At 35.5% G+C, this 18,666-nt stretch overlaps 1 protein-coding gene across 7 annotated transcripts in view; it reads left to right on the forward strand.

Moving 5' to 3' along the window:
- Positions 1-18,666, forward strand: part of RALYL (RALY RNA binding protein like) — a 724,524-nt gene that overhangs the window by 630,994 nt on the left and 74,864 nt on the right. For all 7 annotated transcript variants that reach the window (XM_043601289.1, XM_043601284.1, XM_043601288.1 and 4 more), the window contains one exon: positions 6,464-6,627. In XM_043601289.1, the coding sequence (XP_043457224.1) occupies positions 6,464-6,627 (164 nt within the window). The remainder of the gene's footprint in view (positions 1-6,463; positions 6,628-18,666) is intronic.

Genomic DNA, 18,666 nt, shown 5'->3' on the forward strand with positions numbered 1-18,666 from the left:
TAGTTTCAGCTTAGAAAACTGCTTTACGTAAAGCGCCATTGTATTGTCATTGTTCTGATACATTGGCCCAGCAGTAACTTTTCTAAAGACTAAATGAGTGTTCATGGCTACGAGGATCATGAAGATTATCACTAAATAATAGACTTGAATGATTATTCTAAACTTAAAAAAAAACTTAAAAACTTAAAAAAACTTAAAAAAAATTTTTTTTAATGTTTATTTATTTTTGACAGAGAGAGAGACAGAGCATGAGTGAGGTAGGGGGAGAGAGAGGGAGACGCAGAATCTGAAGCAGGCTACAGGCTCCGAGCTGTCAGCTAGCACAGAGCCCAACGCAAGGCTCAAACTCAGGGACCGTGAGATCATGACCTGAGCTGAAGTCAGACACTCAACCGACTGAGCCACCTAGGCGCCCCTAAACTTTTTTTATATTACACAAAGCATTGCTCAATAATTTACAACAATAGATGGCATTTTCTTCTAAAAGGTCAAGTCTGACTCTAAATGAAGGACATTACATGGTATTAAAACTAAAGATAAATATTTATGCCCTTCCAAGTTAAGTAAAAAGAGATACATACATTTAAAACTATATTGAATCCCCCCAAGGAATGTTTTCCATTTCTGAGATATTAGCAGTGTTAATCCAATCCTTTTTCAGTGGTATCAGGAACAACACTGAGCCATTTATAACCTCCAGGATGAGTAAGTTTCTGTTAATAGAGGAAAAGAAATGCCTGAAGTGCTTTACCATATAAAAAACATGTACACATATTAAATGATGTGAAATAGGTATCGTTCAACTCTGGCACAATTTTGACCTTGTGTATCTTAACAGAAGAGAAGCTATTACAGTTGTCGTTAATGAAAAAACTCCACCTCAAGTTGAAGTTGTTGAGGTTATTGATTATAGAGCACAGTATATATTCTCAAATATTGGGAAAACATATTAGCAAGAGGCAATGTATGTTTCATCATGCAAGTTTAAATTACCATCCAATAGAATATTATACCACTTAAAACATTTGGAGATAACAGCATGGTACACTTGACAAAGGGTATGATTCGGAGTAAGAAGGCATGAATTTCAGGCCTAGTTGTGCATGTGCTGACTGTTTAAACTTAGCCAAGTCACTTCATCACTTTTTTTTCAAGTTTTCTTCATGGGCAAAATGACCTAACAATAGCCACATTACAGAATTATAAGCATTAAATAAGAGCATCATTTTACTCACTTATAACCTCACAACTGCTGTTTGAATATATTAACTTTTTCATTACCCAAAGCTGTATACAAAACATAGCAGATAGCAGAGTTGTGCAAAAGATAAAGATTATATAAATATAAGGCAAAAAAAAAATTGCAAAAAAGACCACTCAGGATTTCAACCACCTTGCCTTTAAAAATGTTTTTAATGTTTATTTATTTTCACGAGAGAGAGAGACAGAGCATGAGCAGGGGAGGGACAGAGAGGAAGATACAGAATCTGAAACTGGCCCCAGGCTCTGAGCTGTCAGAGTAGAGCCCTATGGATTCGGGGCTCAAACTCACCAACTGTGAGATCATGACCTGAGCTAAGTCAGATGCTTAACTGACTGAGCCACCAGGTTCCCCATCAGCCACCTTGCCTTTAAAATCATGTCCAAGATCCAGGGAGACAACTTCACTGACAATCTTAGAAAATTTCAATAACAGAAAAACAACAGAAGTTATTTATTTACTGGTCTCCAGTGGAGCGTGCCTTTGAAAATTCTCTGTGGATTCAGTTGTAACCAAAGGCTTACTTGAAGTCGGGTGGAAATTATAGACAGATTTTATGAATTTTGAGTAGTTCAAGCAGTATAGAAAATAGATATAACTATAAGCTATAAGAATCATTCACGTGGATTTCAAATATATCCCTTCTGAAAAATAAAGAGGCACCTTAATCTGATTTTGTAGACTATACAACTATCAGAACTTAAGCATGCTGAAGAGGAGGGTTTAAGGTTGAATCAAGACACAGAGGAAGATCTCTGATGCTCTGGTTACTGATTTTCACATATGCTAAAAAGCCCCAGTGAGGTCATGGCTCTGAACTTGTTCTCAGGTTTTGACTCTAGGCAGCCTAGTTTTTGAGCCCTTAGTCCAGACCACATATTTTTGTTAGCATTAGCCACATTAACTTTTGACTCACAAGTGATTAAAATGAAACAACTCTTCTCATGAAGGAAATTTAGAAAAAAAAAAAAACAGGTAATTACCAATTCTTGAAAACTATCTATCTAAATAACTTATCTAAAATTAAAATTTAGTGTTCAGTGACAAAATATTATGCAAATATTACATTTTTTTAAATTTTAAAATCACATTAGTGAAAAATAAACATAAGTCAAAGTTTCTCAGGTAATTATTAGAAGATGGTATGTCTACTTGAGAAAATGCACCACAGCAATTAAAATAAACATTAGGAAGACTACATACCAGGCTTGAGAAATGTTTTTAATTTAAACCAAGGAGAATTAGCCAGAATACATGACCATGCATAGATTAGGTTCTCAACTATGTGAAAAATAAGGATACCTGTGGAAAATATTTAGAAAATGATAGTACTTTTAGAGTATGATGTTGGGAGTTATGTTTTTTTCATGTATTTTTTCAAGAATTCTGCTTTATTACTATTAAAGCTTAATACTAACCAGGTTTTAATTAAAACAAACATTCAAAATCACATTCATTTTATATGTCACTATGCCTTTAAATTGCCTTTGTCCAAAACACAACTAATTTTTATTTATTTATTTACTTATTTACTTATTTATTTATTTATTTACATTTCTTTATTTTTGAGAGGCAGAGAGCATGAGTGGGAGAGGGGCAGAGAGAGAGTGAGACAGAGAATCTGAAGCAGGCTACAAGCTGGCAGCTCAGAGCTGGGTGCAGGGCTCGAACCCATGAACTGTGAGATCATGACCTGAGCCAAAGTCAGATGCTCAACCCACTGAGCCACCCAGGTACCCCACACAGCTAATTTTTAATAGCTAATATCTATATCCTTCTTAGAAACAAGCTATGTTTATTTTTATCAGGTGTATAAATATTAAGATTCTTTACCAGTTTTTATCTTTTACTGGGTAATAAAATTACATATCTCAGATACTATTAAAGCAAACAAAATGCAAAACAAGAAATGACCACATGAAAAGTAGATATGTTTATTAAATAAAGCAAACTAAATCCTCAAATTTCATTAATGGGTTGTTTTTATTAAAATCTGGTTACATTTATTTTATTAACTGCTCAAGAGTAGGTCTTTTAGGGTTCTTATTTTAAGGTAGACATTGAAGAAGGAAAAATTATGTGTTTGGCTTCATTATAAATAATTATCTATTTGACCAATAAATATTAGAGGGAAAACAGTATTCTATGCATATCAGGGAAACTGAAGAACGATTAAAGAAAAAGAGAGGGTAAATAATTCTAACAATTGAAGGAACAAAACAAGTGAGAGGAAAAAGTTTTCAGCTTTTAACTGACCTTTGAAATTTAGATTCTATTTCATTCTCTTGCATTTGCGATCTTTGCTGTCAGTCTGTAATTCTAAGTGGACTATTTCCATGGTCTCGACAATATTTGCTAATCTAATACCTTGTAAAGGCAAAATTTCTTAGATTAGCTATAAACAGAATTCTGATGAGAAAGCCAATGAGTTAGCTTTCACCTACTTCCGTCTGCATTTAGAAGAACCCCTGCATCCCATCTTGAATCCTAGAAAATCTGCCCCCACTTCCCATCCTTCTCTTGTTATGTTTTTGTGCCTTCGGACGATATCCAGTCTTCTTTCCTTTTATTTCTGAAAAAGCAAGTGTAGCCAATGAAAATTAAGAAACTCCTCAGCTCCATTAAATTTTGTAAATTCAAAATTATACTGACATGTGAAGTGTCCATACCCTTCTTTAGCTTTTGTTGTTGTTGTTAAATTTGTTGTTGTTATATATCCCTTGTCAAAATTTAAGTTCTGATATTGCACATCTTCCCATCAGAATGGAAGAAAGAATTGGTAAAACTTTCCCTACTTCTTGATGAGAAAGGAGTTATTGCCCTTTGAAGCAACTCATCAAGGGTTACGCTCTTATAGGAATTGACGGCAAAGGGCACTACGCATACTGAGTATGTTTCTGAGTATGTTTCTAAACACATACTGAGTATGTGACATACTAAAAGTATGTCACAACTACAATGAACAAATGCAGCTCTGTTTTCTCAACATGAGATTAGGCCTGGCCAACACTGGAGGCTTTGCAATCCTTGGTCGGGGGAAGCAATAGAAATAGTGATAATCATTTGTTTCACTTTCCTGTAAAATATTCTTGAATTACGTTGTAACTGGAGTAGTGGTGACTATGGTGGCTTTACTTGGCCTGCATTTTCATTATAGCGTTCTTCTTCCATTGTTGCATAGGTTAGTTGTTTGTGCTTTAGAAATTTTCTTCACCCAATTTATAGATCAGCTTAATTAATGAACCAGCTAAATTGCACTTTCATGGCCAGGGGAGATGGTCCTTCCAAAACATGCTGCCCCTCATCTGAAGCAGCAGCATCTACCCGGGAAGAGATGAGTCAATTGCCATATTTTTTCCCCTCGACAGTGTTGGGTGTTAGAGCTCCTAAAAAGTGCCTTCATATTTCGGTTCACTAGCTTAAGGTGCTCTGTGAATTCAACTTATAAATAAGTGATGTGATCCTTGTTTTGTGATTGAAATGAGGGGCAGGCTTAGTTGACCCTTTTGATTTTCCAGCCCCCAGTGGTATGGATGATATTCATAACCCTTTTCAGCTTCATCCTGACGCTTCCCTTTGAAGTAAACTATAATGTGCTGACCTCCATGACCCATTCTTTGCTAGCCGTTCTTTGGTTCTAATGGACTTTGCTTATTCACAGAGGATGGCACCTCTCTTGAACTCTGTCTCATTCCATTTCTTTTCCTTTCCAGACATCTCTTAGTTTCTCCCCAGCATGCTTCCAAATAGTTTTTGAACACTTTAGCTGTCTAATGCGGGAGACATTCACAGGACTAAGTTCTGCTTCGAGTGTGATTTATATACTACTTTTTTGCCCCCATAGTATCAGCGTTTTCAATGTTTCTGAGTGAATATTTGGACACCCGCCTATCTTAATTTTTGTTATATTTCATATATCATTTTCTAAAAAGGGATTCATCTGTATATGTAAATAAGATGTAATGTTATAAAATAACCTGTTGTAGAATTTTTTTCCTTCGTATTATAGAAATTCACTTCTGACTTCCATATTAGATTATTCTTACTGACTGTTTTAAAGCAGTTTTGAGAACATAATCCATATAGTGGTATCACAATAAAGTAATATCAATGATCATTCTAAGTTCATTCTAGTGGACAAATAGTAACGCATCTTGTTCACTGGTAAATTAATGACTAGTACATCCTCATGTTTTTCCCTGACTTTTTACACTTCTCAGATGTGCTAAGTATGTAAAAATTTGCTGTTTTTTGAGTATGCAGTATGAAGAATATGAAGTTTTTGAATCTATGCATTACATATGTATATAAATGAGTAAATACTCTCATACTTTTATTCCTTTCATTGTTTAGTGGAAATGCATTGATTGTGGTGAATATCATTTTTTCACTTTTTGGTAAAAGCTTCTAGGATTTTTATTGGTACTTTTTTTTGGTTAGAGAAATTTTCAACAGCTTACTATACAAATATCACTAGTCTCAATTTGCATGTCTAGCAACTGGTCAGAATAATAAAAAGATATCCCAATACGTATTTCCACAAGGACTCTCTAGTCAACAAAATTTTGTCCTCTTGCTAGTGCCATTTTATTTAAACTCAGTCTCCTTGTTTGTACAGTCTGGGGACTCTTTTGTTACTTAAAAAGTCCTTAGAGACAGGTATGGCACCATGTTGATTTGTCTCTCACAGCTGTTCTCTTTAATCTACAGTTACTTCAAAATGATTTTCCTGATGAGCTGTGTTATGATGGAACAATAATTTCCTTTGCTTTGTTCCTGATTCTGCATGATCTTTCCCTCTTTTCAAGCTACTGTGCTAATAAGTGTTGATGTGTAAGAGGAAGATTTCTATTCTAAGAAGGGTAAATCTGTTAAATGAAGCAAAGAAATACTCAGGAACAAAGTTTAGCATAGTTTCAACAAATTGCACGGTACCATTGGAGCAAAGTTCCTTGACCTATCACACTTTAAAGATGAGTTCATATTGGAGGATCAGATTCTAATGTCTAGAATACACAGACTATATCAGCGTCCTATCTCTTTAGTGAAAAACGAAACTTCCATTAAACACCTGTGTGCGAACAACGATAACAGAAACATTTACTGACACTTTTTACAAGGCCATTTTCTTAACCATTTCACACATTTGATAGAACACTTAGGCATAAACCAACTCTCAGCCATGCTTGTGTTTTTGTGAAGGTTATTTGATTACCATGGGCGTGTGCCCCCACCTCCCCGTGCAGTAATTCCACTGAAGCGTCCCAGAGTGGCCGTCACAGCGACTCGCAGGGGTAAAGGAGTCTTTTCCATGAAAGGGGGATCAAGATCTACCGTCAGTGGGTCATCTTCATCGGGCTCCAAATGTAAGTAACCTTCCTTATTTTACTTATGTTTCAAAAAGGGAGGGGCTGCTCATCATTTGCATGAATGCCTATATACAATAAATTAATAATCATGGAGTTTCTGCTGTGCACAGAGTATTAAGGAAATATATAATGGATGAGAAATGGACTCGGCTTTCCATCAGGCTACATTTCAGTAGGGGAGACAGACACAAGCATGAATAACAAAAACCCAGGACCAATTTGAAAACTTTTATCAGAGCAAATAGCATGCTTTCGGCCCATCTGGTTTGTGACATATTACAGTCCTGAAATATAACATGTCGCTTTTAGGGAAGAAAAAAAAATTCAAACGAGAGTGCATATACTACCTTTCAGAGAAGTAGTATACAAAATTAGTGCATGCTTTGAATATTTGAGCACTGGGATAATAAAGATAGGCAAATGATATAATAGAGATGTTAAAAATGTAACTTGCCATATTATTCTAAATCATTATGGTGTCTGAAAGCATATATTATGTCACAAAAAATAAAATAAGGTTTATGTAACTTCACATGAATTAGTGAAAAGTAGAGATACAAGCTTTCTGACTAAACACGCTGCTAAATTTTTATATAGAGGGATTCAGAAAAGCTCTAATTTGTTATTAGAATATTATTCAGAAGAAAAGATAAGAAAATTTCTTGCATTCTTTGGGGTTACTTTGTAGCAGAGAAGAGGCAGACAGTAAGCAAACAAATTAGAATACGAAATGTTACACAGATCACTGCTATGTCAAAGGATAAAGTAATATAAAGCAAAAGAGAAAGTTTCACAGGATGGTCTATGACTACCTCTCTGAAAAAAGTGGCATTAGAACAGAGACCTGATGCAAGGAGGGAAGTAGGGGGTGAGCCTGAAGCTCTCAGAGACAGAGCATTGTGGGCAGAGGAATATCGGTGTTGAGACCTTAGGTTAACAGTCAAGGAACACCAGAGAAACCAATGTGGCTCAGCAGCGTGAAGGAGGGAAAATGTAGGCTGGAAATAAGAGAGAGGTAGAGAGAGGGAAAGTTCCAGAGTAGCGTGGCAGGCCATTGTGGTGACTTTGTAGTTGTTCTGCATCTCAACATCTTCGGACAAGTAAGGCAAATACTATTATCCCAATTTTAAATTGATGGGTAAACACAGAGAAGATCACGTAGCCAAGACTAGAACCCATGTCTCTTCATTTTCCTCCCCACATCCCATCTACTGTAGAACATTGCTTTTCCCGGGCACCTGGGTGACTTGGTCGGTTGGGCGTCCGACTTCGGCTCAGGTCATGATCTCACGGTCCGTGAGTTCGAGCCCCGCGTCCAGCTCTGTGCTGACAGCTCAGAGTCTGGAGCCTGTTTCAGATTCTGTGTCTCCCTCTCTCTCTGCTCCTCCCCTGTTCATGCTCTGTCTCTCTCTGTCTCAAAAATAAATAAACATTAAAAAAATTTAAAAAAAAAAGAACATTGCTTTTACCTTAGTACCATCACAAGTACTAAGAAAGAACATTGTTGAAATATTTTTTTACATGAGAACGTGCAAAAACATAGTTGCCAGAAGCACTAATGCTTCTGGTAAATGACTCAAGTGTGTTTTGCTCAGAATCTGACTTAGCTAATATAATCTAAATAACAAATTAAATTGATTTACAGTTCCCTACGTACTCATTTATCGATTTATCTATTCTTAGAATAAATATGAATACTCTTTTTGAGTCTTAGTAATAAAAGAAAAATTAGTTTCTGCAGCAATCTCTAAACAGTCTTATATGCTCTCATATTATTGTCAAAAGCAAAGAAAGTTCTTGAATTTGGTTCTTGCTGTAAAAAAATTGAACTTTGAATTGCCTGCTAGCTTTATAGAAGACTTTTTTACTATGGTCATACTAATTTAATTTCAGACGAGATCGGGCGCGTTCAGGGTGGTATGGCCATAGACTAATTTAATTTCAAATACACGTATCTTAAGCATCTGCAGTCACTGTTGCCTCGTAGTCACTTTTAAAACGGTGTTTATCAGTGGGGGCTTTATTGGCACTTTGATCATGGAAGTTCTACCCTGTGTAAGAGTATTCTGAGCTTTGTTGAACTTTAGCAGTCTTGACCCCCCAAACCCTAAATGCCAATAGTACTCCTCAGTCTTTGTAATGACTGTACATACAATTACATATTTCTAAATCTTCCCTGAGGAGATGCTACCACTAATGGTTTGGAACCACTAGCTGGTGGCCATTCTTGGGCAAGCACAACTAGGTGGGACTCGGCCACTTGATTGCTATGCACCTCACTGTTGCAGAGAAGAGGAGTTGTGTCCGAAAGTTGCTTGGAAGTAAGTATCTTAATATTGACATCGTTCCATTGTTTTTTGGCATTTTTATTTTTTGATTTCTAGTTTTCTTGGATCATGGAGAGAGCATGGGGATTATAAAAATCTTTTTTTGAAGATCTTATAAGAGCTTCTTTTGGTTCCATAATAATCAGATGTTCTAAATGAAATGTAGAATATATTTTCTACTTTTCATATAGACCAGAGTGTGTGTTTTACCTTGTCGATCATATTAACCAGTCCTCCCTAGACTTGCTCTTTTGTGGAAAATTATGTCAAATTCTGAGAGTGATTATTTAAATTCCTCTACCATGATAGTGACTTTATAAAGTTTTTTCTTTTCTTGAGGTTTGGTTTTATATCCCACGTTGCTTGGGTGGTTTTTATATAGTGTTTTACATTAGTAACAGGAAAAAGAATAATAGCTAACACTTTTTTGGTGGTTATAACAACTATTGTTCAATCACACATTAACACATATATTAATTTGCATATATTAATTCATTTTAAAATATTAATTTTACATATATTCATTCATTTCTTATAAGTGCCCTATAAATGAACTATTATCATCATTCTTATTTTGTAGATGTGGAAAATGAAGCATAGAAAAGTTAAGTAATATCCCTAAAGCCACAGAGCCATTCAATAACAGAACCAAGAACTACAGCCAGGTTCTAGAGCATCTGGTTCCAGAGTATAATCTCTTGAGTCTGTGGCCTTTTCCGTACTGACTCTCTATAACCTCTTGGAGAATTATAACTGTTACATTTATATAATATCCCATTTACTATTTTTGAGCTTTTAATTCTGATTTGTCTGATGCTTTTATCCTTTACTGCTAAGGCTTTCTTTTGGTTCACATTTCCCCCATATATCCATTTATTATATTTTATTTTGTTTTATTTTATTTTATTTTATTTTATTTTATTTTATTTTATTTTATTTTTAATTATTTGAGAAAGAGAGTGCAAATGAATGGTGGAGAGGAGCAGAGAGACAGAGGGGAGGAAAGGCACACAGAGAGAGAGAGAAAGAGAGAATCACAAGCAGGCTCCCATCATGGAGCCCGATGTAGGGCTCAATCCCAGGAGCCTGAGATCATGACCTGAGCCAAAATCAAGAGTTGGACACTCAGCAGACTGAGCCACCCAGGTGCCCCTATATTTTGGTCTTTCTTTGTGTGTTAGTTTCCTAGGGCAGCTGTTATAAATTATTATAAACTGCATGGTTTAAAACAACAGATATTTGGAGGCTGGAAATCTAAAATCAAGGTGTCAGCAGGGCTGTGCCCTGTCTCTGGAATTTCTAGAGGATAAATCGGTGCCATTCCTTGCTCTTAGTTTCTGGTACACCGGCAGTCCTTGGCATTCTGTGATGAGCCACACCACTCAAATCTCTGCCTTCACTGTATTTTGGTGTCCTCCTCTGCGTCTTTGTGTCTGTGTCTCTTCTCTTCGTGTGAGGACACTAATCATATTGGATTAGGGCTTAACCCTAAATGACTTCATCTTGGATACATCTGCAGAGATCTATTTCCAAATAACGTCACATTCACAGGTACTGCAACAAATCTTTGGGGAGAACATAGTTCAACCCATAACACTGTACTTTATTTTTGTATATTTCCTAAAACCAACATATCTCAATTTTGATTTTGAAAACAGTATGAAATTCTTTGTTAGGGAAATTTCATTCTTTTACATTGATTGGATTAATTAGTATATTGGATTATATTCCTTCCATCCTTATTTCAAGTATATAATTTATCATTTCCTCTTTTTTACCTTTCCTTATGCTTGCTTAATGAATTTTCTTTTAATTCTTATCTCTTCCATCATAACGACCTTAATTTGGATGTTCTACCTGGCCTTTCAGTTTATTCATGGTTATATTAACATATTAAAAAGTTATAGATAAATCTGTACTCAGCTATTAATCTCTTAAAGTCAAAATGTAGCTATACTACCTTCCATCCAAGCATGAACTTTTGAAAGCTTTTCCTTCCTCACTGACTCTACACCAACCACCTTACCTCTATACCCCTTGTCTCCAAAAAGCTCATGTTTTATACGTAAACATTGGAGGTTGAGTTCCCAGCTTCTGTTACATATTTATATATTATACATCTTTTATTTTTAAAATATTCTTATTTGACAATTCCCAAGGTCTGTCATCATTATTACCCGTTAGGTACAATTTGGGCATTGTACCCAATGGACTCAATTTAAAATTTTATAAGATTAATTATTTGCATCTGTTCTCATTTAATTCTTAATTTTTAGGTTGCTTCTAAAATAATTTTCTTGGGGGCGCCTGAGTGGCTCAGTGGGTTAAACGTCCAACTTTGGCTCAGTTCATGATCTCACAGTGAGTGAGTTTGAGCCCTACACTGGGCTCCATGCTGACAGTAACAGCCTGCTTGGGACTCTCTCTCTCTCTTCCTCTCTCTTTGCCTCTCCTTTGCTCTCTCTCTCATAATAAATAAATACAAACTTTAAAAAAAATAAAATAATTTTCTCAGGTAAATTAATAACATAATTTCTGAACCTATACACATCCAAAAAAGTCTGTTTCCCTCATATATGTATATTTTGAGTTGATCTAGAATTTTTGCATTATGCTTCCTTTCCTCCCTAACATCTGATGTACATTATTTCAACATTTTTAAAAATATTCCAACATCTTATCATTTCTGGTGATTAATCCATGGTAAATTGAAAATATCATAATTAGAAAATGCATTTCATACCTAACCTTCTGACCACCATAGCTTAACCTAGCGCACCTTAAATGTGCTCACAACACTTCCATTAGCCTACAGTTGAGCAAAATCATCTACCACAAGGCCTATTTGTAATAAAGTTCAATATCTCGTGTAATGTATTGAATATTGTACTGAAAGTCAAAAACAGAATGGTTGAATGGGTTCAGAATGGTTGTAAGTGTATCAATTGTTTACCTTCCTGATCACATGGCCAACTGGGAGCTATGGCTTACAGCTGTTGTCCTTCATCAGGAGAGAGTATCCTATCACACCTCAGGAAAAAACCAAGAATCAGAATTCAAGAAACAATTTCTACCGAATATATATAGCTTTTGCACCTTCATAAAGTCAAAAAATCATAAGTTGAACCATCGTAAGTCAGGTGTTTCTGTTTAAGGGTGCCATGCATTTTTATCAACATTTTCTAACATTGTTTTTGCATCCACAGTATCCACCCGTTCTAGCTGTTTTCCTCTGTGCTCTGTTAATTGTGCTGTGCTGTGCTCTGTTAATTGTTTGCTTTCTTACAGAACTCCTCAACATCTGTGCACATGAAGATGTTTTTGTCTCATGGGCAGTGAGGGGCTAAGAGAAAATAGAATTTTTATAAAATTGACTAGTAGTTACCTTGGACTTCTCTTTTGACGCGTGAGAAGGCCTCTTTGTTCTCAGGTGTGCATTGTGATAGGCTGTCTACACCCAACAATGCATCTCCCCTCAAGGAATGCCTCTGGAGTCAATGGGACTCTCAAACTCTTCAAGGATTAAATACTGTAAGGTGCTACGTGTCATCTTCTGTTCGCTCTAGGAGAATTTACTGAAGCTCCTTTCTCCTCTCCCACCAACCCAGGGGTCAGTCAGTAACATTATTCCCTGCCTTCTAGCAAAGGCAAGCAAAGCCTTTTCCAAACACGTGTATACTTAGTACCTTCCCCCACCCCCACATGTACAAATGCTGTGTTCCTAAACCTCCACCTCCTTTCAGGAGACATGAAGCCTTAGGTATATATGGATGTTCCTCCAGTTTCCATATCAACCATAACTTATTAATCCTATTTTAGAATTTAATTTAATATTATTTTTTGGGAGTTGAGTCACCCAAACATAGAATATACTCATGTTTCTACCTCTACTTAATATCCAAGTATTGAAAATTTTATTGACTTTTCTTCTTACATTGGGATAAATAAATACTGAAAGGCAGTTTGTAGAAAAGCAAATCGCTAAAGTCAGCTACTTGGAAAAATAATCCAAACTAACTTCATGGTTTGTTACTAAACTACGTGTAAGATAAGACTCTCTTCTTAAATCCAGTGATAGAAACATTGGTTTAATTTGTTCTTCTCTTCCTGGTTTCCTGTGACAGATGTGATCGTCTTCAGGGAAAACTAAGTGAAACTATACTTCTTAATATAAACCAGAGATGTTTTGAAATAAATTTAGTGTATTTTAATTTCTAGCATTATTTGGAACTGTGCATTCCAGAGTACCTTTGTTACTCTGGAAAGATGAGCACAAGTAACAAGTAGAAATATTAGATAAATCATGGGATGAAAATATTTTGTATAAAATATTTAACCGAAATTTACTGTGGACATATTAATTCTCAAGTTATGTTAATTTTAATAAAATTATTAGTATAGAAAAACAACAGACTGACAACAGGGAGCAAATATCTTATGTGTGTTTCATTTACTTCTTTACTTTTAGAGGCTTAATTCATAAAAACTAACTGCAGATTAGTGTTATTTTAGTAAAATACAAATCTAAACAATCTAATCTATATATATATAATCTAATCTATATATCTATCTATATATCTATATATAGAATCTAATCTATATCTATATCTCTATATCTCTATATATAGATATATATAGATATATCTATCTCTATATCTATCTATCTATATATAGAGATATAGAGATATAGATATATATCTAATCTAATATATATATATAATCCACTAGCAAGCACAACTAAAATCACAATTGCACATTCTCTCTAAAAGCATATTGGCAGACTGTGTTTTATATATGTGTGTGTGTGTATAAATATTCATTAATTAATAGCACTTTTATAATTAGCCTGGTGCCTGGGAATAACAATGGTTTTCAAATTTAAATCACAAATGAAAAATTCGAATGAAGTGTAAAATATGCTATGTTAATATTGGCTTAAGTGAATGAATATTTACAGAGGTACATCTTGCTCTTTTATTAATAGCTGTTTCCCAGTATTTAATGACTTGGCGAGTACACAAGAGGAAATTAATGTTATAGCTGGGACAACTTGTCTTTTCTTATTTCATAATTTTAATCTGATTAAACTCTGCTGTGGAGAAAAAAACCACATAAGGAAAAAATATATTAACACTGTAATGTGCCAAAGTTGAATATGGGTAAGTGTTTAAAATAGATTGCTCTTTTAAAAAATTAAATTACCGCTAGGTATTTGTCCCTTTGCAAATCAGCTTGCACTAAAACTCCACAATTATTCCCCCTTCTCACGGTTTCACTTTCCACAGTTTCAGTTACCCATGGCCACCCAGGGTGCAGACACCGATGCTCTTCTTTCTGACGTTTCATCAGAAGGTCAATAGTAGCCTAACACCTACGTCATTCCCCTCACTTCTCTCACATGGGCATTTTATCATCTCACAAGAAGCATGAGTACAGTACAGTAAGATACTTTGAAAGAGAGAGAGAACATGTCCACGTAACTTTATTAGAGAACGTCGTTATAATTGTTCTATTTGTTATTAATCTCTCACTGTGCCTAATTTACAAATTAAGCTTTATCAATGGGTGTGAATGAATAGGAAAGGACACAGTATAACAGAGGTCAGTACTATCTGCAGTTTCAAGCCTCCACTGGGGGTCTTGGAGTGTATCCCCCAACTACTGCAATCAGTTTGTCCTGTCCCATGGAATAAGATAAAAAGATGATGTTGCTAACAAGCATTTTGCCGAAAAGAAGACATAAATACTTATGAGCTATAGCTGTAGTTTCTTAGTAGAAAAATGTGTGCCCTCTGGAAAAAAAATATTAAATCAGTTTTAAAATAATTTAAATTCTAATGTCTGACAAGAAAAACCATAGTAAGTTTTGATGTCTTTGGGGTCCTCTCCATGTACTTTTGATGACAGAATGGTGATAGATTTAACACAAAAGCCCTGAAGGACCTAACAGGAAATTAAAGACAGTTCACTTAAATGTAAGAAATAGTTGTTGAGAAATTACCCCCAAGACTAAGGAAGTATTGGTATGGGGGTTTTCTTCAAAAGCATGTTGTTTAAATATGGAGACAAAGCATCAACCAGAGACACAATTTTAATATCCAGCAAAATATCATTAACCATCCCCATCCGTCTATAATTTTGGCCAAAAGACCTATTATGCTTTTAGGTTTTAAGGAACGAAATTACTGTTGGCCAGAGGGTTTAGAGAAGGCTTAATGGAGGATATTGAGTTAAGTTTAGATGGATAAGTGGATTTGGAAAGATAGAGTTAGAGACACTCTTATTTTCCAGGACACAGTACCTAGGTGGAGAAGAGCAGAGGTTTTGCTGTCAAATTGCCTTGCGTGGAATCTTTATTAGACAACCTACTCACTTTTCACCTTGGGGAAATCTTTCAATCCCTATATGCCTCCGTCTTCTGTCTGGAAAATGGAAATAACAACACTGTGCATCCACTAGGTTGTTGTGGGAATTAAGTTACTTATGCTTATAAAGTTCTTAGACGTGTCTTGTCACATAGTCAATGTTCAATGAGGTTTATTATTATTATTACTACTACTATCATTATTATAACAGAGTATAATAGTTAAAAGTATGAGATATAAAGTGGCTATAACTGGAATCCAGCAGTGGCTCTGCCATTTACTAGCTGTGTGTTTTGGGGCAACATATTTTGTTTGTTGTACCTTAGTTTGGGAAGTACAAATGATAATCTTATTGCCCTCTCTGTAAAGGTTTTGTGAGGATTAAATGAGCCAACATACATGAAACTCTTAGAGAGTGTCTCATATTCTAAAAATCTTAATAATAAAGTATAATAGCCATAATAATAGGAGTTATTATTAATTATTATTATCTAAAGCAAAAATTTATTGCTAGATATGTCAGTTAAGAAACTGAGGATATTGGGGCACCTGGATGACTCAGTTGGTTAAGTGTCTGACTCTTGATTTTGGCTCAGGGCATGATCTACTGGTTCGTGGGATCAAGTCCCATGCCGGGCTCCATGCTGACGGTGCAGAGCCTGCTTGGGATTCTCTCCCTCCCTCTTGCTCTCTGCTCCTCCTGGCTTGTCTGCTTGTGCTGTCTCTCACAAAATAAATAAATAAACTCAAAAAAAAAAAAAACCCAAAAGAAATTGAAGATATAATAATTAAGCAAAACAAAAGATAAAGTTGGGTAACAGGACAATGGAAAACTGTGGACAACATTGAAGAGTTTGAATTTCATCCCAGGCTGAGGGAAAGACTCAGCAAAGTGATACCTGATCAACACAATAGTTTGAGAAATTTGTATGACGGTTATATTTGTCTGCTAGGGCTACCACAATAAAATACTATAGTCTGGAAGGCCTAAAGAGCAAAACTATTTTCTCACAGTTCTTGGGTCTAGAAGTTGGAGATCAAGGTGTCGTGAGTGTTTCTTCAGAGGCTGTGGGGGAAGCTGCTACATCAGCCCTCTCTCCTTGGCTTGTAGGTGGCCATCTTTCTCTGGGTCTTTACATCATTTTGTGTGTGTGTGCAAGTCCCAATTTCCTTCTTGTAAGTACACTAGTCATATTGGAGTAGGGAATATTGGATCGAGTGACCTTGTTTTAACTTGATTACCTCTTTAAGGTCCCAACCTATAAATATGGTCTCATTCTGAGGTACTGGGGGCTAGAACTTCAACATGTAAATTTTAGAGGGGACATAATTCAGCCCATAACATGAATGTAATATGCATATAAAACATATGCATATGCATATAAAACAAAGTATGGAGATCTTGGCATATCCTTCGATGTTTTCTTATTTTAAGAGCCAAATTCTTGGATATTATTTAGTTAAGTAATTAGTTTAGGAAAATGGGATTCAGGCCCATTTAGCTCATCTTGGTAAACGTAACTGAATTTCTCAGATGCACATGGGCTTCTGTCTGAACACAGACTAGCACTTTGTATAAACAGTAATAAATCCCTGCTAACATCACAACCCAATATTTAGATACAAAGCAGCCCAACCAAAATAATTATAGTGTATTTATAATAAATAAGTAAATATATTTGTGAGCATCTCCTCTGGGCTTTTTTACCAGGTTTTAATGTGGCTCATTAATATAACAACAAAAAAAGGCAAATAACAAAACATTTGATAAAATCCTAATATCAATATAGATTGTGGGCATTTGAGATGGTTTTCTCAGGTCTTCTATACAAGTTATGTTTTTCTTTTTGCTCTACTGAAAGTTCCAGAAAGGGTCTAATCTTTCCATTGTGGGATTATAAAAGTTTGTGAGCATTAAATCCTATCAAAACTCTTAATAACATGTTTTACCTCTGCTGTTTCTTCTGCTGCTTTTTCCTAGATCAGGTGCTGACAAGCAGAGCCTTGACTAGTCTTCATCCTCGACTAGTTTTCTTGGCTCTACGTGGTCCCCCAACCCATTAATTCCATGCCCAACTGCAGAATTATTCAAAATCAAGTAGTTTGGGGATTCCTCACTCAAATCTCAAAATTGCTACCATTTACCTAATAAGAATGGAAAATCTTCAGTGACTTTTCAAGATCTATCCAATCTGCTACTTCCATTTCCAATTTCCCCCCATGCTTCCCCTCACTTAAATGAACTCATTTAAATGTTTTAGACTTATATTCATATACCTCCACCTGAATGCCCTTTCCTTTATCTCAAGAAATCTGTTATCAACTGTGTTATCTATCTTATATGTAGATAATCACTATTAATAATTTTATCTGGCTCTCAAGGTCCAGCTCAGGTAAGACCACTCTTATGAAATAAGTTTGGACCCCTCTGTGCTACAAAGTCATCATCATAAAGCCAAACCAATTGTTCATCTTCTTGTTACAGGACTTAAGCCTGTTGCTTCATGTGATGGTTATTTGTATATACATCTATTCTCTCCACTATAGATCACAAATTCATTCTTCAGGTTACTTTTGCATTGCACAGGGTATACTCTTACATAGGTGTGGAATATTTGTCACCAATATTATTTTTGTCTTTCACACTTTATTTTTTTTGTTTTTCATATATTGCATAGTTGACTATGAACTGCATCTTTAGAAATGCTACAACTCAGAGAAAATTAGTGATAGTTTTGAGTCAAGTAAAACAAGGGGACAAATTCTGGCCTATATTCAGGGGTCTAAAGGAAACCAAGATGTTGATGCTCATTTTCAAGCTCTGTAATTTAAGACTTCCTACCTCCTTTACTTAGAAGACCATTTCTGCTCGCTGAAATCCAAATCATCCTTCCAGTCACAGTTCAGGGACCCATTCTTTCATGAATATTTTCACAGCCCTTGAGCCCCACAAAAACTAATTTTAGTTGTCTTTGCCCACATAGTTGACATAAGTTCAGTTCATCAGCACCTACTACATGACTACATAACTGCCAAACTAATATTCCATGAATGAAATAAACATGTTTTCAGGTTCTTACAATCTGGTGGGGGAGGCCAAAAAATAGGAGATAACTTCAATATCAACCAATAGGTACATTTCACTTATTCCTCCACTATTTTACATATTTCACGTTCATGTGTATTATTTTAACTTGCTGACACGTTTGCCTCCTCCACTAATTATAAATTCCATGAGGTTAAGGAGGCAGTTCATTATGATGAGCAGCTTGTGGCATGGAGAGGGGCGGGAAAGAATCAAACAAACAAAAATAAAGCATGGCCTTGGAGTCAGGCAGCCTACT

Source organism: Prionailurus bengalensis, chromosome F2 (genome assembly GCF_016509475.1).
Source record: "Prionailurus bengalensis isolate Pbe53 chromosome F2, Fcat_Pben_1.1_paternal_pri, whole genome shotgun sequence".
Classification (NCBI taxonomy): domain Eukaryota; kingdom Metazoa; phylum Chordata; class Mammalia; order Carnivora; family Felidae; genus Prionailurus; species Prionailurus bengalensis.